This window comes from Micromys minutus, assembly GCF_963924665.1.
Source record: "Micromys minutus genome assembly, chromosome: 17".
NCBI lineage: Eukaryota > Metazoa > Chordata > Mammalia > Rodentia > Muridae > Micromys > Micromys minutus.
In genome coordinates, this window is record NC_137952.1 from 28,864,716 (window position 1) to 28,885,244 (window position 20,529).

At 42.0% G+C, this 20,529-nt stretch overlaps 1 protein-coding gene across 1 annotated transcript; it reads left to right on the top strand.

Annotated features, from left to right (window-relative positions):
* Window positions 1–168: 168 nt before the first annotated feature.
* Window positions 169–19,231, top strand: PDIA3 (protein disulfide isomerase family A member 3). The gene is made up of 13 exons (XM_080931241.1): window positions 169–463; window positions 7,940–8,018; window positions 9,698–9,815; window positions 11,513–11,620; window positions 12,508–12,637; window positions 14,148–14,264; window positions 14,496–14,621; window positions 15,693–15,875; window positions 16,182–16,290; window positions 16,823–16,951; window positions 17,851–17,930; window positions 18,264–18,321; window positions 18,924–19,231. Exons 1-13 carry the CDS (start codon window positions 297–299, stop codon window positions 19,035–19,037), a joined length of 1,518 nt encoding a protein of 505 aa, XP_080787367.1. The 5' UTR covers window positions 169–296; the 3' UTR covers window positions 19,038–19,231.
* Window positions 19,232–20,529: the final 1,298 nt, after the last annotated feature.

A 20,529-nucleotide genomic window follows, 5' to 3' on the forward strand; every position in this document is an offset into this window, starting at 1 on the left:
AGGCCTCCGCCAAAGCCAGAGCGGCGGGCGTTCGCCCGAGCGTCCGCCCCGCCCCGCCCCGCGCGCCCACCAATCGGCAGTTACCAGCTGGTTCGGCCCGCCCGACGCAGCATGACGCAGCCAATCGGCGGCTGCCACACTGCGGGCCCCGAGCAGGCCTAGGGGGTTGGGACCTCGGCAGCAGGTCTGCCCGGGCCAGACGCGCGAGCGCAGGCAGCGGCTGCAGATTGGGGGGTTCTCCCAACTCAGTTCTCCCGGTCCCGGCCCTCCGATTGCCCCTGCCGCATCCCGCCGCCATGCGCTTCAGCTGCCTAGCTCTGCTCCCGGGCGTGGCGCTGCTGCTCGCCTCGGCCCGCCTCGCAGCCGCCTCAGATGTGTTGGAACTGACGGACGAAAACTTCGAGAGTCGCGTCTCCGACACGGGCTCAGCAGGGCTCATGCTAGTCGAGTTCTTCGCCCCCTGGTGAGGCCACTTTGCGTGATCAGGGCCCGGGGGACCGGCTGGGCGTGGGAGCGGTTGGGCCTACACAGCGCGGGCGCCCTCCACTATCTAGCAGGCCTGGCTGCGGCTGCCTCGTAGCCAGTCGGTGGAGGACCAGGAGGCGCTCCGCTGGGGGTGGGGGTGGGGTGGGGACAGGGGCAGATCCGGAAAGCAAAAAGCCTAAGCTCCTGGGTAGGGCCACGCCTTTACCTCCGCGTTGTTGCTGCACTTCCTAGGTGGAGGGTTTACCCATCCCCTCCCCCTCCCCGTCCCCTCCCCCCTCCAGCCTATCTTTCAATATCTAGGTGAGTCAGTGTAAACGTCCCCAGGTCTGCAGACCAGGCAGGCATCCCAAAGCCTTAGGGAGGAGGCAGAAGTCGTCTTTTAAGTATAGAGGTTCTGGGTCTCAAGCTGTTTTATTTTTGTTTTTTGTTTTCTTTTTGTGTCCACCCCAGAGCCACTGGTTTCTAACCAAGGTCACTCAGTGGCTGCAGAAAGATCCTAAGTGTTCTCTTGAGACAGGCCATTATTTGTCCATGGCATGGCTTACACTATTTTACATTAAGCTGCAGAGGCTTCTTGAAAGGATAAACGAACAAGAATTATTTCACTAGGACCTATCATCCTTGTCAGCTTAGATGATTCTAGAAAATAACATTCTCAATAAGAAAACAACCTCTGTTGGGCTGCTTAACCTAAGAAAAGCCTAAGTTCTTTAGAGTAGGTGTGACCCCCCCACACACATAAAAACTTGCTTGAGAAGGGAGAACAAAGAGGATTTCTAGTTTTATCACTTACAGTAGAGGATTGGGTAATTTACAAATTATTACCAGGACATATAGTTTAGTAGATGTCTCTTTTTTCCCCCCTGCTGCCACAATGACTCTTAATTCAAAACTGTTCAAAAGTAACAGTAAGATGCTGTGTAATAGTTACACTTAGTTACATTATAACTTAACTTTACTTCTGACCCGGTGGGATCATTACAGCCCAAGGTACCTGACTTACTTAGATGGTCACACTCAGAAGTCGTGTAGTGAAGACTGTCTAAAGAGGCAGGAAGTGAAGAATTGTGTGTCAGCTTGGGATATTTTATGTTGGGGCATTTCTGTGGTTGACAGTCACATAGATTACACATTATAGATGGTATTTATATGTCTCGAGAATTCGTGTTCTCTCTTAGAATTTATCATAGTTATATAATCATGCTGTTAACTGAGGGGGTGTCACTTGGGTCCAGCTTCTTTGAAGGAGGTCATACAATTGAAGAATTGTGGGCCATTATACAATTAGAGGTTTTTTAGTCAAAGCTTTGAGATATGGTTCAGTTCTTGCCTAGCTTGTTCAATCCCCATTATTGGGGGAAAAAAAGTACACAAACGTGTGTGTGTGTGTGTGTGTGTGTGTGTGTGTGTGTGTGTGTGTAACCATATATATTCTTAAGAAACAGGCCTCTGTATAGTCTAAGCTGACCTCAAGCTCAGGATCTCCTTGCTCTGACTTCCCTTTTTTCTTCTGAGACAGGGTCTTCTATTGCTTAGCTAGCTTTCAAATCATGATCTTTTTGCCTCCATTCTGGATGCCCCAAGGCACCTGGCTTCAGACTTGTCTTTCTACTAAAAATTGTTGCACCTACTTTCCTTAAGACTACATATCCCATCATACATTTAGCGATTTGGGTGGATTTCTGCTGTGGTGTCTGCTTTTAGTTGGCTGAGAATATAAAGTCATCTTCCACATTTCCAGTAGCAAAGATTCGTTTTCTGAAGGAGCAGTTTAAAGTTAAGGAAGTCTCCTGTTAGTGAACTCTTTTCTCTTGCATATAACAGCAGTACCATACCCTGTTAGCAACAGCGAAAGAAAACTTTTGAGATAGGGTCTCACTGGACCTGATCCACATGCCTCTGTGTCCTGAGGCTAAAAGTGTGTAGTGTACCACCACATCAGTCGAGAAATCTAATTTAACAGTAAAGTGGGGACTGGGGAGATGGCTCAGCAGTCAGTGTAGAGCATTGGCTTTTCCCAAGGAGATTGAAGGGCCTGGCACTTCTGGCCTTCTTGGGCACATGCATTCATGTACACAAACCTGTAACTTAAAATAAGTGTTTTAAGTGGTAGGGTCCAAATGGAGTCTGGTGCTGCCCTTCAGTGAGATAAAGGGCTTGGGTACCTCAAGCAAAGCTCTAGGTCCCACCTTGATTTAGGTCTACTCCTTTTATTTTGTAAGTGAAAGTGAAAGATTTCTTTGCAGGCCACTGTTAATGTGAGGTTTTGTTTTCATTGAAACAAGATTTTACTTGCTGGAGGCTGGCCATGGGCTGTCATCCTGGCCTCATCACCTAAATATTTGGATTGCAAGTGTGAGTTACATTATTTGGCTAACCTGTGTTATTTGTGGGGATATGCCTGTCTGAATCTCTCTTTGAGAAATAGCAGCGTTTAAAAATTTTAAGTCTCAAACATCTAGGTGTGTTGTAGATTTTTATGGTATTCTTTGAACATTTCCCCTCTAGTACTAAGGGTCAGATGTAGGACTTCAACTTGTGCTTGGTTCTCTCTATATTTGTTTTGCAGTGTTCATAAGGCTAGTGATTCTTGCCTTCCCGGAGTTTTAGATTTACAGGCAACCAGTACTGCCTAGGATTTACATTGGATACTGGGGATTGAAACTCTGGTCCTTAGCGTCTGCAGTACAAGCACTTTACCCAGTGCACTATGTCCCCAGCCCCTAAAATTAAGTATTTAGTGCTAATTTTTAAAACTTTCTGTCTTGAGACAGGGTTTTACTATGTAGCTCTGGCTATACTGGAACTCACTATGTCAACCAGACAGGTATTAAAACTCTTAGCGATTCATCTGCTTCTGCCTCCTGAATGCTGGGATTAAAGGGGTTCTCATCACATGTAGCCTAGTGTTCGTTGTTGGTTGGTTAGTTGGTTGGTTGGTTGGTTGGTTAGTTGGATGGCTTTATTCTATTCTTTATATCTTAGCTTGGATCTCCTTTCTTGTTCCCTGTCTTCAGCATTTGATATTTCATTACAACTTTGTCCTTCCCTGAATAATTAACTCATTAATCCTCCAAACTGGGATTCCTACAGAGAAAGAACTGTCAGCTTTCTATCAGATCCTAAAATAATTACATGAGCACAGTGCAACACGAAGTGATAGTTACTGAATAATGTATGTTGGATTTATTAACTAAGTACCATCTCGGAGAGTTGGTACTGCAGATGTTTCTTCCCAGGCTCGTAGTTACTTTTCTGTTGCTGTGACAAAGCATGATCAAGGCAATTTGTTAAGGTTTATTTAAGGTTTACAGTTCAGAGGCTTAGAGTCCATGACCATCATGGCAGGGGGCAGTACCTGGGGCTTCTGCTCCCATGTTGAGACAACAGCCTTGAAGCAAAGAGAGCTAAATGGGAATGATGTGAGTTTTTCAAACCTCAAGGCTGTACACCCCTCCTCCACAAGCGAAACACCTCCCAGTTCTTCAAATGGTTCTGCCAAAGCAAAGAGGGATTCAAATAGGAGTCTATGGGGGCCTTGATGTGTATGCGTAGAGAGCATATCAGGTACCTTGGAACTGGAGTTACACATGGTTGTGAGCTATCATGTAGGTGCCAGAAACAAAACTCAGGTCCTCTGCTGTAATAGCAAGTGCTCTTAACTGAGCCATCTCTCCAACTCTGTCTCTTGAAAAAATATTCTAAGTATTGTGGGGTCAAGGACAGATTAATATGTTTGTTCTCTCCTTCCACCTTTACATGGATTCTGGGACTCTCCAGCTGTCAGGCAAGTGTAGCAGGTTACTAGGAGCTGTCACCTGCTGTTGGCTTATGTCATTGCCACTGCACTGCTGGAAACAGAGCTAGGAAACATTCTGCAGCTAAGCTACATCTCCATCTTGAATTCATTCTCTTCCTTTACCTTCCTTCCCTCTTCCTTGCTGTCCCTCCCCTCCCCCAGGTAAAGGAATTTATGAGCCTGATTTGGCCTTAAACTTATGAGACTGCTCAAAATGGGCTGGTGGGATGGCTGGAGAGGTTAGGTAAAGATGTTAACTTTTGCTTTAACTTTGACAGTTGCTACAATAGAAAATCAGTAGCAAGAGACAGCTTGGTATTATATTCATCTCAGCTCAAGTTTTTTAGAAGATGAGAAAGGAAGATTGTAAGTTTGAAACTGCCTGGGCTACATTAAAAAGATCCTGCCCCAAGAAAAGATGAAATGAAATCTCTCCCCTTTGCTGCTTAAGCGTTATCTGCTAAATGAATCTAGATGACTGTTGCCCCACTCTTTCCTTTCCTGTGCTATATATTGCTAGCTGTAGTCATAATACATGTTTCTTGCTTTCGTGATTGTCTGAAAACAGACTTCTTATATATTAGCTCTGCTATTCACCTTACTTGAATACTCAACTCTTTCCTCTCTGAAACCTTACTTAAGGGAAAAAAAGGGGGCAGGGGTGTGGGGACAAACAAAAATCTTACCTGAGTTTCAACACCATGTTAGAAAATATGAGGTAGAAAGCCTGGTTTTACAGTTAGATGGTCCAATGTGAGAACTGATCAAAACATAAGCTGGTATGCTTTTCCCAGAGGGCTGCCAGAAACACCTGCTCTTCTATCCAGAAAGTCCTTACAGTCCCACAGGTATGTTTCCCATGCACTGGTTCTATGCCATGTTCTTGTCCGTATACAGCTAGCACCAGCTGTAGATTATCTCTTCAAAAGCCCAACAGGTTGCAGAGGGATCACTTTGAGAAGGCTGGTGAGTTCTGTTTTCCCTATAGACATCGAAAATAGAAAACAGAAGGAAAAAGGCCAAGTGAGGTGGTGCATATCTGCAATTCCTCAAAATTTGGGAGATGGTGGTGGGTCACAAGTGTTTAAGGATCATCTTTGGCTACAAAATATTGTGCCTCTGAAAAGTAGTCTAGATAAGAAAGTTTAAGGGACTATCTCAAAAACAGGCAGGTGATTTGGCTCAGTGATTGAGAGTGAAGGCTGCTTTTATAAAAGGACCCAAATTCTATCCCCAGCATCTGTATCTGGTACTTCATAACTGCCTAAAACTCCAGTTCCAAAGGATTTACACTAAAAATTTTAAAAAGGAAAAAAACAAAAACTGTAAAAAGTATATAATCTCTAGGGTTTATAGGGCACCTGTTGAGAAGAACCAAGAAGTAGACAGCATTCTCTGGGAGTGTGTGTGTGTGTGTGTGTGTGTGTGTGTGTGTGTGTGTGTGTGTGTGTGTGTGTGTGTGTGTGTCTTTCAGTAGACAGCCCTCCAGAACCCATTTTTTTCTGCATCTTACCAAAAGCAAACTCTGGCTTAGTGTCAAGTACATTTACTTACTAAGCCTTCTTGCACACACAACATACACATTTATTAAAAACATAAAAGTACCATGCCATGTATGGTTGCTCAAGCCACCCTGAACTATACAGGCCAGCTGCAGTCACATAATGAAATCCTGTCTTAGAAGAGAAGTATAAAAGGACCAAGTGATGGACACCAAATTCAAGATGGGGGAGTATATTAGCAGGAAAGGTACAGGAAGATTTCAGCTGTGATGACTTTTGAGACTATAGTTTTCTGTGTAGCCCTGGCTGCCCTGGAACTCACTGTGTAAACCAGACTAACCTTGAACTCAGAGATACACAGACTGCCACCACCCAGTTAACATATCTTTTTCTTAAAAGATATAAAGTAACAGTTTTTCATGTAATCAGTGACATCCTAGATGCGTTCCAAATATGGTTTATATATTTTTAATGTGTTTATTATTTTCTTACACAACACATCCCAACCACAGTCTCCCCACCCTCCATTCCTTTCAGTTAGCCCACCCCTTCCTCCCCTCTCCCTTGGACCCACTGTTCCTCCATTTCCTTTCAGAAGTGTGGGCCTTCAGGGATACTAACCTACCGTGGCATAACACGGTGCAGTAAGACTAGGCACAAGCCCGTGTCCAGGCTGTTGTTCTCCCCACACCGTTCCTCTGTCCTTCTTCCCTCACCTGATTCCTCCTGTTCTCGTGCCCACCTGCCCCAGTCCACCCACAGAATCTATTCTATTTCCCCTTCCCAAGGAAATCCATATGGTCCTTCCTAGAGCCCTTCTTGTTACTTAGCTTCTCTCAGTCTGTGGATTGTAGTTTGATTGTCCTTTACTTAACAGCTAATATCCATTTATTGAATATATATCATGTTTTGTCTTTCTGGGTCTGGATTGCCTCACACAGGAACAGCTGAGTTTACTCTGTTGTGTAAACTACATTTGCCTTTTTTAAAAAGATTTTATTGCTCTGTGTGTGTGTGTGTGTGTGTGTGTGTGTGTGTGTGTGTACATGCCACAGTGCATGGGTAGAGATCAGAGGACCCTTTTTAGGAATCAGTCTTTCTTCTGCCATGTAGATCCCAGAGATGGGCTCAAGTACCTTTAACTACTGATCAACTCATTGGTTCCATGAGTATATTTGGATTTTTAATAAAATACGGATTCTAATTATTTTTGATGTAATAAAAATAATTGCCATGTGTGTACACACCTTTTTTTTTTCCTTCTTTAAATATCCCAGCACTTGAAAGGCAGAAGTGGCAGATCTTTGAGCCCAAGACCAGTCTAGTCTGCATAGAGAGTTCTAGGACAGTCAGGACTACACAGAGAAACCTTATCTTGGGGGGGGGGCATTGAGTTACTTCCGTTGGCCCAATAAATGCAAATCTACTCAAAGGATTATATTGAGGACTAAACAGAATGGGTGCTACTCAAAGGAATGCCCTAATGATGTCACTGTGGCAAAACTGGAAAGGTCTGTCTGTAGGGTCACGTGCTGTCTGTAGCCACATGCTGCTGGCATTGTTGTAAACAAGCCAGTTAAGGGCAGTTCTTAGGAAGAGAATTAATGTGTGTATTGAGCTTATTAAACACTTTTAATTTAAAGTTGATGACTAGCAGAAGCCAAAGAGAAGATACTGTGATTGACTGGAAGCACCAGCCACTCCACTTAGAGAGATCAGCACATTGTGAGAACCGGGGGCGGGGCCTGAGTGGCTGGAGTCTATTCCTTAAGCATCAGTTTGTGGGCTAATGTTCAAAGTGAAATAACAGATCTAGACTTTTAAAAAGAATAATCAGGAGGAGGTGCTGCAAGCTCCTTAGTGCTTGAGAGGCAGAGGCAGGTGGGTCTCTGTAAGTCTGAGGACAGCCAGGGCTACAGAATAAAACCCTGTCTCAAAAAAACAAACAAATAAAGTCATTACTCAAATATCAGAGGTCTCCGGTATAATTTGGCAGTAGAATAATTGCTGTAGCATCCCTCTAGTCAGTGCAAGAGAAGTGGGGAGAGGGTGGTCACAGCCTGGACTATGTAACAAGACCCTGTCTTCAGATTCCAAACGTCAGTAAGTTTGTGTTAAACTAAGAATCTGGCTTGTTTTCTTTTTTTAATAGGTGTGGACATTGCAAGAGACTTGCCCCTGAGTATGAGGCTGCAGCAACCAGATTGAAAGGAATAGTCCCACTAGCAAAGGTGAGCAGCAGTGTGTTCACTAGAAAGGAATATGGAATATATTTTATTACATGTATATATGGGTGGGTATGCATGAACCCATGTGAGTCATTGGGCTTGGCAACAAGCCCCTTTGCATGCTTAGCCATCTCACTGACCTAAGTACTTTAATAGATATAAAAAACCAGTATGGGGGCAAGCGGTGCTTGAGAGATAGTTCAGTGGCTTTTTAAATATATATATATAACTATACTGTAGCTGTCTTCAGACACACCAGAAGAGGGCATCTGATCCTGTTACAGATGGCTGTGAGCCTCCATGTGGTTGCTGGGATTTGAACTCAGACCTCTGGAAGAGCAGTCAGTGCTCTTAACCACTGAGCCATCTCTCCAGCCCCTTGGCTGCTCTTACAGAGAGAAGGCTTGAGTTCATTTCCCAGTACTTACTGTCTCAAAGCCATTCTCACTTCCAGTTCCAGGGGTCAGGTGCCCTCTTCTGACCTCTGCAGGCACTGCATGCACCTGGCACATAAGCATGCAGACAAAACATTTATACACAACATCATAATTATAAAAGAACATGGTTAATAATAATAGTAATAGTAGAACATGGTGAATAAGAACCAAGGGGCAAACAGAGACATAGGTACCGTTTAAGGACGAGAAGGAAAATAATTTCTGATTTCTATAATCTACCCTGATAATTGTCAGTGATGAGATCTGTGATAAAGGAGGTGGGGTATTAACCAAGTGGGTAATTGTGAGGCTGGTATTTGTTTTCATAGTGAACCAGCTGTGGTGTTGGCCCATGATGTTAGCATATGAGGGGTAGAGGCAAGATTCGAAGTTCAACACCAGCCTGAGCTACTTGTGAGACCGTGTCTCACAAACAGGCAAAGATAGTAATAAATGCTGCCATTCTGTAACATTCTGAAGGAATAAATCCATAGCTGTTCCAGTTTAAAGGTCATATCTCTGCTAACTTCAGATAGGTAGTTTGTATCTTAGAAGTTCTTAAAATTACATTTAATCCTAATATAGTTAAGCAACTTGCCATAGCAAGTCATTTTGTAGTTTTTATTCCATGTGACTGTGGGTATGAAAATAGCATAAAGCTATTCAGAAAATTGTGAAGCTGCACATTAGTTTTCTGAACCTCACTCTACCCACCTTAGGACATAAGGATCAAACCTCAGAATCTTACAAGGTTAATATATTTCCTGTGATTTTTAACCAGTTGTTTGCATTTACTAATAAACTAATTATTTGCAAAATCCAGTTAAATCCTATCCCAGCTAAAGGGTGGTACAGTAAGCACATACCTTCTTCAGTAATGATTGTTACCAAGTAAGTCATTGTCAGGGCTGAGTGTAGCCTAGTGGTAGAGCAGTGGATTGATACGTACCATGGAATGGGGGTGGGGAGGGCATATTTTACATATTGAATTATTACATATTGAAATAATGTAAATAAATAATTAGTTTAAAGTTTTTATATAAAGCCAAGGAATGTAAATCTAAAATCTAAAGCAGTTATGATCTAGTTAGACAGCACCCATACACCTTTAAGGTCTAATGTCCTGTGGTACATATGTCAAGAAGTATTGATCCTCTGGGGATAGCCAGTCTTAAAATTTGGGACTATTAGGAGATCTTGTAGCAGGTACTTAGATAACAAAATAACTCTTATTCCAACCCTTAGGTGGATTGCACTGCCAACACAAACACCTGTAATAAATATGGAGTCAGTGGCTACCCAACTCTTAAGATATTTAGAGATGGTGAAGAAGCAGGTGCTTATGATGGGCCTAGGACTGCCGGTAAGGATCCTGATTGCATCTGACCCAGGCTAGGTTTGCATTGCTTTCTTTCTGTATTTTTGAGACAGGGTCTCATTATGGAGCCCTGGCTGTCCTGGAACTCATTATGCAGAGATCAGCTTGCCTTTGCCTCCCAGGTGCTGAGATTAAAGTCCTGTACTGTTTAGACTCGGTTCAGGCTTAAATTTCTGATCCTTCTGCCTTCATTTGACAGGTGGTGACATTATAAGCAAGTGCCACCACACCTGCCTTGGATGTCATTCTGGACATTGAATTAGCATTTTGTTTCGTTAAGATGTCATTGTGCATCCCAAACAAGCCTACAATTAGATGTGCTAATTCTTTTCTAATGATTTGTGTGGTGTGGAGAATTGTGAGAGTGGGTAGGGAGGCTTCAAGTACAGGCATGAGCTGGCCCCTAAATAAATGCTTTATTTTTGTAGTAGGAGAAAAATAGTTCTAGACACATACTTAAAATCATTAAAATTCCTCATTTTAGAGGTCAGCTTGTTAGGTAACAGAAAGCTTTCTTGTCTAAATGACTTGTTAATGAAGTAATGTAGAAAAGACTTGAATTTCAAATACAAGCTCAGCCAAGCATGTTTCATTTGATAATTGTTATCAGTCTGCTCTGTCACATAAATAAAACACCGGTCCTGCTTTTCTGGTGTTTGTTGTCTAGCTGATAGAAGGAGGGAGGCACTTATTATATACATGTTACATACATCTTAGGAAAGCAGCTTAAAAGGTATAAATTACCTTTGACTATGGATTTACTTCTAGAAAGTTACCCTGAAGATGTATTGTGCAAATTTACCCGCAGACAATCTTTTGAAAAAGCAGAAGACTAGAAATAATTGTCTTTGTCAGTTGTCACCGGTTAAATATATCACTGTGTATAAATCCAAAAAACACTCTGCGGCTGTAATAAATGATTAAAAGGCTCTCAGGTAAAGGCACCTACTGCTAAACATAATAATCCCCAGAACCCACACAAGAGGAGGAAACTAAGTTCTGCATGATTCCCTCTGACTTCCACACAAGTGCTGTCATACCTCACACACAATAAAGTTTTTTTTTTAAGTGGGGTGGGAGTGGGAGAGCAGCTCATTATTTGGGGTACGAATGACTTCTGTATGTTATATATATATTATCTCAATATATACCATGTTCAATAACCACAACCACTTGAGAGTTGTGCATAGTAGTGCATCACTGTAACCCTGGCACCTGGAAAGATTAGGGGAGGAGGCAGAAGTCCGAGCAAGCCTCTGCTATACAATCTAGGCTAAAGGAGCCAAGTGTGGTTTTTATGGGAGGCAGAAACAGGCACATAGCTGTGAGTTTAGGATACCACCACCCCGCGGGGATGGGGGTTGTTTGAAGTATATAGTGCCATTTTGAGGTTAAAGAATGTGATATTCTCTCTCTCTCTCTCTCTCTCTCTCTCTCTCTCTCTCTCTCTCTGTGTGTGTGTGTGTGTGTGTGTGTGTGTATTTTAGAAGGATATACCAATTACTACTTAGCCTTTTTAGCTAAAATCAAGTAGAAGGATACACAAACTAGAGCTGAACTTTCATTTATAGGAAAGAAATTGAATAGGGACAGGAATTGGAAGAAAACTTAATTGAAAACATATGTTGTTGTACTTTTCTCGAAAAACTGTATATGTGTTAATGCAACTTTTATCTTCTAAGATGGAATTGTCAGCCACTTGAAGAAACAAGCAGGACCAGCTTCAGTTCCTCTCAGGACTGAGGAAGAATTTAAGAAGTTCATTAGTGAAAAAGACGCCTCAGTGGTGGGTAAGTAACAGATGCTTGTCTGTGCCACAGAATTGATTAGACTTTTTGGGAAACCACAAAGTTGAAGCAGTTAAATGACAACTGACAGCTGGGTCAGCGTGCTGTGACAGGGAAAGGGTGGCTTCTGTGGGCTCATTCTTAGATGCAGGGTTTAAATTCAGTTAAAAGACCTTCCACCCCATCCCACAGTGCTGAGATTTTAACCTGTCTCCTCACTCCTGCCAGGTAAGTGCTCTACCACAGAGCTGGGGGGGGGGGGGGGGTGAAGTGATTTTAGTGTTTCGAGACAGGGTTTCTCTGTCGGCCAGAGAATGTCCTGGAAGTCACTCTGTAGAGCAGGCTAGCTGCAAACTCACAGAGATCTGCCTGTCTCTGCCTCCCAGGTGCTAAAATTAAAAGCCTGTGCACTACCACAACTGGCTTAAAATTGTCTTTTGTTTTATATGTATGGATGTTTTTCCTGCATGTATGTATGTGTCTCATCCTCTGGAGCTAGGACAGTTTTGAGCTGCCATATTGTGGGCATGAGAATTGAACCCAGGTCCTTTGCAAGCATATCACTGGGCTGGATCTCTAGCCCCCTTTGTCGTGTTGTTTAAATCCTGAAATATTTCCTAAAATTTAAGATGTGAGGCAGTTTGCCCAGATAGATCTATTTTGGAGAAGTAGAGGAAAAACTTCTGGTTCCAGCAAATCTATCCCTTAACTCTCTCTAGAGGGTAGAAGATGAAGTATTGTGTTATATATTCAAAGCAGCCTCATCTTAGCCTGAATTGCATTGTTTATCCAGGATAGACTGAAGGCTTTGAAAACTAAAAGAATGCAAGTCTTGAATAATATTAAATCACAGCATTGATTGTTCCTTGTGTTTGACATTTCCTATGCAGGTTTTTTCAGTGATTTATTCAGTGATGGGCACTCTGAGTTCCTCAAAGCAGCCAGCAACTTGAGAGATAACTACCGATTTGCACACACCAACCTTGAGTCTCTGGTGAAGGAGTATGATGATAATGGAGAGTAAGTGACTGAATAAATCATCTAACATAGCAAAGATGGATAGGAATATAAGTGTTGTGTTACACATTTGCTGTAAGATAGATGAAGTAGGGAGCGTTTTTCCTTTTTTGTGGACTGAGTAGTAGTATTAGAAAAGGCTATGGGGCTGGAGAGATGGAGCAGTAATTAAGAACTAGATCTGCTCTTGCAGAGGACCAGAGTTTAGTTTTAAGCACCCACATTAGCAGCTCACAGTTATGCATGATGATTTCATGGGTTCTGACACACATTCTTCTGGCTTTGTGGGACAAGTCACAAGAAAAGGCTTCATAGAAGGAGGTAGTTAGCCTTATTTTGAGAAAGGGTCTTGCTGTGTAGATCAAGCTGGACTTGAACTTTCAGTAGTCTATCTGGACTACGTCCAGTAAGGAAGTGATTCTTGGTAGGTGAGCTTTTCCACGTAGAGTATGGCTGTTGAACTGAGAATTTATTCTAGATCAAAGCTCAGGAAATAGCTCATCAGTAAAGTGTTTGCTGTGTGCCCACATAAAAAGCTTAAGCATGTTGGCATACATCTGCGTTGTTTTTATTTATTTATTTATTTTAATGGTAGAGTTTCTTTGTGTAGCCCTGGCTATCCTGGAACTCACTCTATAGACCAGGCTGGTCTCGATTCAGAGATCTGCCTCCTGAGTGCTGGGATTAAATGTGTGAGCCACAAAACAGTGTAGAAAAAACTTTTTAAACAACATTTACTGTTAAGTGTGGTACCAGGAACATTTGGGCAACACAACTTTCTCTCCAACACTAAGCTGGTTTTTAAGAAAAAAGATTTCTTTACAGTTGGAAAGACTGACCCAGGCAACTGGTCTGCATAGTGAGCTCAGGACAGCAAAAGCTACATAGTGAGAGGCTTGTCTTCAAAGAGAAAAATCATATTGTTATTTTTAATTTTTATGTGTAGTGTTTGGTCTGCATGTGTGTTCATGGACCATGTGCATGTGTGGTTCTTCGAAGTCAGAGTCGCCTGGAGCTGGCATTAGATAGTTATTAGTCCCCATGTCGGTGGAGTCCAGGTCTTCTAAAACAACAACCAGTGTTAATAACTGTTGAGCCATCTCTCCAGCCATGTTTGTTTGTTTGTTTATTAAAGGGTAGTTTGGACTTTTTATTTTGGCTATGGTACCAGGAATTGAACCCAAGGTGGGCAAGCACTCTGAACTATACCAGAATGTTCTAAAGGGTCTCACTATAGGGATCCTGCTGCCTCTACCTCCCTAATGCACATATTGCAGGTGTGTTACAATGCCTGTCTTATCAAGTTCTTTCTTTTTTGACGTAGGTACGCCCTATGTTGCTTTGGCTGATTTGTAGGCCGGGCTGGTCTCAAATTCATAGAGATCCACTCACCTCTGCATTCTAACTGCTCAGATTAATGGTGTCCGGCTTATCCTGAGCTTTAAATGAAATATGAGAGACAATTCTATTTGTTGCTAAAGCACTTTTTATGGTTTTTTGCTTCTGTTTTAAGGGGGATCACTATATTTCGTCCCGTACATCTTACTAACAAGTTTGAAGACAAAACTGTAGCATATACTGAAAAGAAAATGACCAGTGGCAAGATCAAGAAGTTTATTCAGGAAAGCATGTGAGTACCTCTCTCTGGTCTGGGATTTCTTTCCTTTTGATCTGTTTACTTCGGCCTCTCACCAGGCTATGTTTTGGCTTAAATATAACTTTGCTACATAATATTAAACCTCTAATGTGTAGGCCTTAGAATGGTCCTGTATATAATGACTTCCTCTTATAGATGTTCTTACATTGATAATTCTAATATTCAGCTAGAAAACAACAAAGCTAATGGGTTGCTCTATTTCAGTTTTGGTCTCTGTCCTCATATGACAGAAGATAATAAAGATTTGATACAAGGCAAGGACTTACTCACGGCTTACTATGATGTGGACTATGAAAAGAATGCTAAAGGTTCTAACTACTGGAGAAACAGGTAATAAAATCTATGTTTTTTTTTTTTTTTTTCTGTTGTGCAGACATGTTTAACTGTTACATTAACAGTTCTAACTATCTTATCTTATTGCCCTGGAGTGTAAGATTAGATGAAAATGGGAAGGTAATGTGGCTTACAGTTGGTCCAGTGGTTGTCTAGTGTGTACAAAGCCCTGTGTTTGGTTGCTACACACCATGTGCATGCATGCATACATACACGTGCCCACAGGTACATGTATGGACCAGAAGACAACTTGCCTGTTGTTAGTTCTCCTGCCTTGTGAGTCCTTGGAATCAGACTCAGGTTGTCAGGCTGAGTCATCTCACCAGCCCTGACACCACATGTAGAACAAAAAATGGGTGTGATGGCACAGGGCTGTGATCCAAGCACTGAGAGGCAGGAAGGACAACCAGAAGTGTGAGGTCACCCATGCTGCAGACTGAATTTGGGGCTAGTTGGGACTGCATAAGAGTCTGTCTTTAAAAGAAGCTGGGGGTGGAGAGGAACACATGGCTCCAAAAACTGCATTAAAGCCCTAAGAACAAGTAACATGCTGTTGACAAGTCTTCTGGGATGAATCCTGTGCTCTTCCTTATTCTGCAGACTGTAATGGAGGGCAAGCCTGATGTACAGTGCACTTAAAACATTGCACCTACTTGCTTTCCAACTCTGCGTTTTTACCCTTACAAGTAGATGTTCTGTTCGGGTCAGTTTTTATGCTTACAAGACATGTTACAGTTAAACAGTACAGGAAAACTCCTATCAAATGGGTTAGGTATCACACCAACTTAACAATGAAGCTTACTAAGCCACTAAATTTCAACATAATTGATTCCTGATATTATAAATTCTGGCTAATTCCAGAAGACTGGACGGATCGTAAAACTCTTAAGTTTTCTAGCTTCCTACCAGCTTTAATCTTAGCACTCTGTGAGTTTAATGCCGGACTAGTCTATACAGTGAGCTCCAAGACAGTTGGGCAGTCAGGACTACTTACTTTTTTTAAGTTTCATCACACAGTTATGTTGTCATGATGCAAATATTTTTCATATATATTTGTATTCCTCACAGGGTCATGATGGTGGCAAAGAAATTCCTTGATGCTGGACACAAACTCAACTTTGCTGTAGCTAGCCGTAAAACCTTTAGCCATGAACTGTCTGATTTTGGCTTAGAAAGCACTACTGGAGAGGTTCCTGTTGTGGCTATCAGAACTGCTAAAGGAGAGAAGTTTGTCATGCAGGAAGAGTTCTCGTGAGTTACTGCTTAGCATTGGTTCAGAATTTGACTTAGAAAGAGTGACATTGAAGTGGGGAGAGAAGTCTTCTAGTCAAGACTTGTGATTATCATTTTTCTCACCTTAAATACTTTTAAAGATTATGACTTCTTCAGATTAACGACAGGGTTGCAGCTTGGAATTCTTAAATAATTACTTTATTAGAAATAGTGGGTGGAGGCTGGGCATAATGATATGCTCTTGTTATCCCAGCATGCAGTTGGATAGTAGAAGCAGGAGAAAAGGATCATGAGTTCTAGTCAGACTCTGTCTTTCCTTTGCAGGCGGGATGGCAAGGCTCTTGAGCGGTTCCTGCAGGAATACTTTGATGGCAACTTGAAGAGATATCTGAAGTCAGAACCTATTCCAGAGACCAATGAAGGGCCTGTCAAGGTGTGTTGCCTGAGGTCTCACCACCTGTGTCTCTTCCTAAATCCTGATAGGCCTATACAGAAGCTGTATTGACCTTTGTTTGTTTAATGTTGGAACTCAACCCATATTAAACCTCACTGAGCTATATCCCCAGCAAAGAAAACCATTACAGGCAGGTCCAGTAAGTAGGTGGAGGTGGCTCAGTGGGGAAAGCACTTGTTGCAAAAGCGTAAAGACCTGTTGAATCATCCCTTGATCCCATGTAACAATGGAAGGGGAGAGTAAACTATCAAACCTCCACATTTATGCATATATACACACAAGTAATTTTAAAAGAAGAAAGAAATCCACTAGGTAGCATTTGTTTTTATTATTTCCTGTGACTTCTGAACATAGTTTGACAGGGATTGGTATGAGGGTAAGTTCGATCAAGGGGAACAACATGTTTAGGAACGTTATGATACAAGTTGAGGTGAGTTAACCCAGAACAGTTACAGCTTGAGGGTTTATTTTTCAGCTTTCTTATGACTAGTGAGTCTCCTGTGTTTTTTAGGTTGTGGTAGCAGAAAATTTTGATGACATAGTGAATGAAGAAGATAAGGATGTGCTGATTGAATTTTATGCTCCTTGGTGTGGTCACTGTAAGAATCTGGAACCCAAGTATAAAGAGCTGGGAGAAAAAGTAAGTCTGAACCCTCTTCTGAGTATAAAATTGAGCTGGAAGTTTATATACATATTAAGTGTAGACTTCATTAGTTACTAAATGGTGGCATCCCCCCCCCCAACTATTGTTTGCACACTTGTTCTTGACTGCCCCCTAGCGTCTGTAGCGTATAGAGAGGTTCACAGAGAGCCAGTTAAACACACACACACCAGGCTCGTTCTCATCGTGATTTCACATATTTGGGATCTTCTGAATTTTATTGATGGCTTATGAATTTGTAGTCTTTCATTAAAATGCTTGAGAGTTTTGCACTTATAATCCAAGCCAGGTAATTTTAAAGGTGGCTATATGTAGTTTTTATGTTTTGTTTTGAAGTGGTGTCTTACTGTATAGTCAAGAGCAGCCTGCATATGTGCTCAGCCTCCTCCCCCATGGAGGACTAGGCCTGGCCGAATGAATATATAGTCTTATGTAAGAGTCCATATAGAAAAGAAAAGCTAGGCGGTTAGGAACTAAGCCCGTGTTCTTCTCTTTTAGGCAAACTCTTAAATTAAACTCACACAGGTAAAAGGCTGGAACTATCTTAAGTCATAAGTCAGCACATACGTATTAGTGAAGGCTCTACTAAGCTAGTTTCCCACTCTGAAATCTGCCTTTGCCTCTGAAGTGTTAGGATAAAGGCATGGGCACCAGGCTGCGGTTGGTAGTAAATATTTTGGCTAGCCTGAGACTTGTGACAGTCTGGCTTGTTTCCAAGTTTGGAGTCTGTACACGTGTTCAGGCATGTTTATTTGAGGTAGAGTTTCATAGGACGACTTAAGCCAGCCTGGAATTTGTGGCAATACCCCTGCCTTAGCTTCTTCAGCTCTTGAATTACAGATAATAAGTTCGTTGTTGTTGTTGTTGTTGTTTAATAGCTCAGCAAAGACCCAAATATTGTCATAGCTAAGATGGATGCCACAGCCAATGATGTGCCTTCTCCATATGAAGTCAAGGGGTAAGTCAATTTTAAAAGGTAGGGGAGTGAGATGTAATTTATTTTGTTGTCTAGGCTGACCTCAAACTTCCGGATTCAAACTAACATAGCCTCAGCCACTTGTAGCCTCCAAGAAACTATTTCCTTATTGAATATCGTTTGGAGAGATGAATTTCTTAAATTTATATTATGAGTGATACCAAAATTACTCCCAGAAATCTTTCATAATTTGAATATAATGTAGACACTGATGGTGAGTAGCATCTGATGAGATTAGAAACCAGAAAGAAAAATGATTTTATAACACTATATTCTCAAAGGCCCAGTTGGTGAACTCTTTCCCTTTTTCTCTAGTTTCCCTACCATCTACTTCTCACCAGCCAACAAGAAGCTAACTCCAAAGAAGTATGAAGTAAGTGCATTGTCCTGTCCCCCAAGTACACAGACACGTGTATGCACACATCGTTTAGATGCGTGGTCGTGGTTGTTGTTCTTCCTTCGTGTGTGTTGTTGGGATTGAACCCGGTCCTGTGAAGAGCTCTTAATCACTTACCCAGTCTCTGCATCCCCGATACCTAGTTCTTTTATTGGCCTGTTTAGTTTATTTTTTTCCCAAATTACGTTTTATTAATAAAACAAGTAAAAACTGATTTACCAATCTTCACATAGAACTGCAGAGGAAGGAAAAACAAGGCCTACTTTTAACACAATGCATCAAATGTACGGGTTTTGGGATCTGTTGACTAGTGAGTGACCTGTGGTTGCCGTATCTCTTTACACATGGTGCAAAGCCTGGAGGGCAAGGCTCTGACCTTTTAACACTCATCTGTCATAATTATTGGCCTGTTTATTTTCATTTTGTTACAGTGGATATATGCGTGGAAGTTAGGTGATGGCTTTGGGAAGTCAGTTTTCTCCTATCATTTGGGATCTTGGAATAAAAATCTGCTGAGCCAACTTACTGGCCCTTAACTAGTGCTCTTTAGAAAGTTAAAATAACTTTTCCTTTTTCAGGGTGGCCGTGAATTAAATGATTTTATTAGCTATCTACAACGAGAAGCTACAAACCCTCCTATAATTCAAGAAGAAAAACCTAAGAAGAAGAAGAAGGCACAAGAGGACCTCTAAAGCAAAGCCAAATGCACCACTTTATAAAAGGACTCTTAAACCAGAGAAGGCAGAACCATCAGAGAGGACAGAATGGATATACTCCGAATCCTTTTAAATTTTCTCTAAACTGTTTCTTAGCTGCACTGTTTGAAAATACCAGGACCAGTTTATGTTTGTGGTTTGGGGAAAAAAATTATTTGTGTTGGGAAGAATGTTGTGGGGGTGGGGGGGATTGAGTTGGGGGGTTATTTTCTAATTTTTTTTGTACATTTGGAACAGTGACAATAAATGTGCCCCCTTTATACTGTCGGGTTTTTTTTCCCCCTCGTGGAATGGAGAATCAGGTTCTCTAAATTGTTACTGTAGATAGAAGTGTTTGATCTATGCTGTTCAATACCTGTAGCTAAGCCAGATATGTTGACACATCTGTAATCTCAACACTTGGGAGGTACAGGCAAGAGAGCTAACGTTCAAGGTCATCCTTGGCTACCTAGCAGGTTTGAGGCAAGCATCTTAAAAGCTGTTTTGATCTTAAAACCCTGCTATGCTGATTCCTGTAACTTCAGACTGAATAGTCCATTTACCATCTCTAAATCTTCTGATTTCTTAGTTTCCTTCTGTAGCCCAAGCTGTCCTTGAACTTGTGACAGTCCTCCCTCCCCAGCCCCCAGGTACTGAGATTACGGTTGTTTCTGGCTTCATTCATGTCCTAAAGATGAATACTGCTTATTCTTGCCACACAGCCAAGCTTTCTGCATGTTCATGCCTCCTGAGGGTGGTTCTCTGCCCAGAAATGCCCTATGTGAATGACAGCAGTTTGGGGTTCCATCCAATTTCAGGAATTATTGACACAGCTGGGTGCAGCTCTCCCCAAATCCTTGGGTGTAGCCAGTGAAACAGGGAAACATAGTATCATCGCTGGCAAGAACAAGAGCCTACAGAAATCTGTTTTCTTTTGAATGGATTAAAGTAGTGCATGCACTCCTTTTATAGCTAAATCGGAATCTTGTCCATTATTGTAGCTTTTTGTTTTCGGTAAGGCCTGATAAAATGGAGCTCTGCATTATACTCACTCGATGCTTCAGGAGCATGTTGTGGGGAAAGGTAGTGCTGCTCAGTGGTAGTACATGTGCCTAGCCTGAATGAGCCCAGCAAAGATGACTAACTCATAACACTTGGCTGGAACATGGGGGTCCAGTCTTCCAGAGTCTCAAAGATAGTTCAGATGGACAGCACTGCCTTGGATGATTAAGACTGATGATCACACAAAAGACACAGAAGCAGTCAGTTTTAATCCTTCAGCCATGTTACATCTAGGTACGATCTAAGCCCAATGGGTTCCGTCACCAGAAGTCCTCATTTTATTCCTGCAAGGCAACTCCACTAAACTTGCTTGTCTTAATAGTCTCAAGGTTAACCTCAAAGTGTCAGTTTTCCGGATCTGAAACTGACTTGGCTAAAGTAAAATTTAAGAAGCCAAACATCTACTTTCCTAGTTTCCTGGGCATAG

Excerpts from the sequence above, each read along its gene's own strand:
- PDIA3 (XM_080931241.1), top strand. The coding sequence starts at position 297 with ATGCGCTTCAGCTGCCTAGCTCTGCTCCCGGGCGTGGCGCTGCTGCTC. Across the intron at positions 11,621-12,507 it reads AAAAGACGCCTCAGTGGTGG|GTTTTTTCAGTGATTTATTC; the intron begins GTAAGTAACAGA and ends TTTCCTATGCAG. Across the intron at positions 14,265-14,495 it reads AAGTTTATTCAGGAAAGCAT|TTTTGGTCTCTGTCCTCATA; the intron begins GTGAGTACCTCT and ends GCTCTATTTCAG.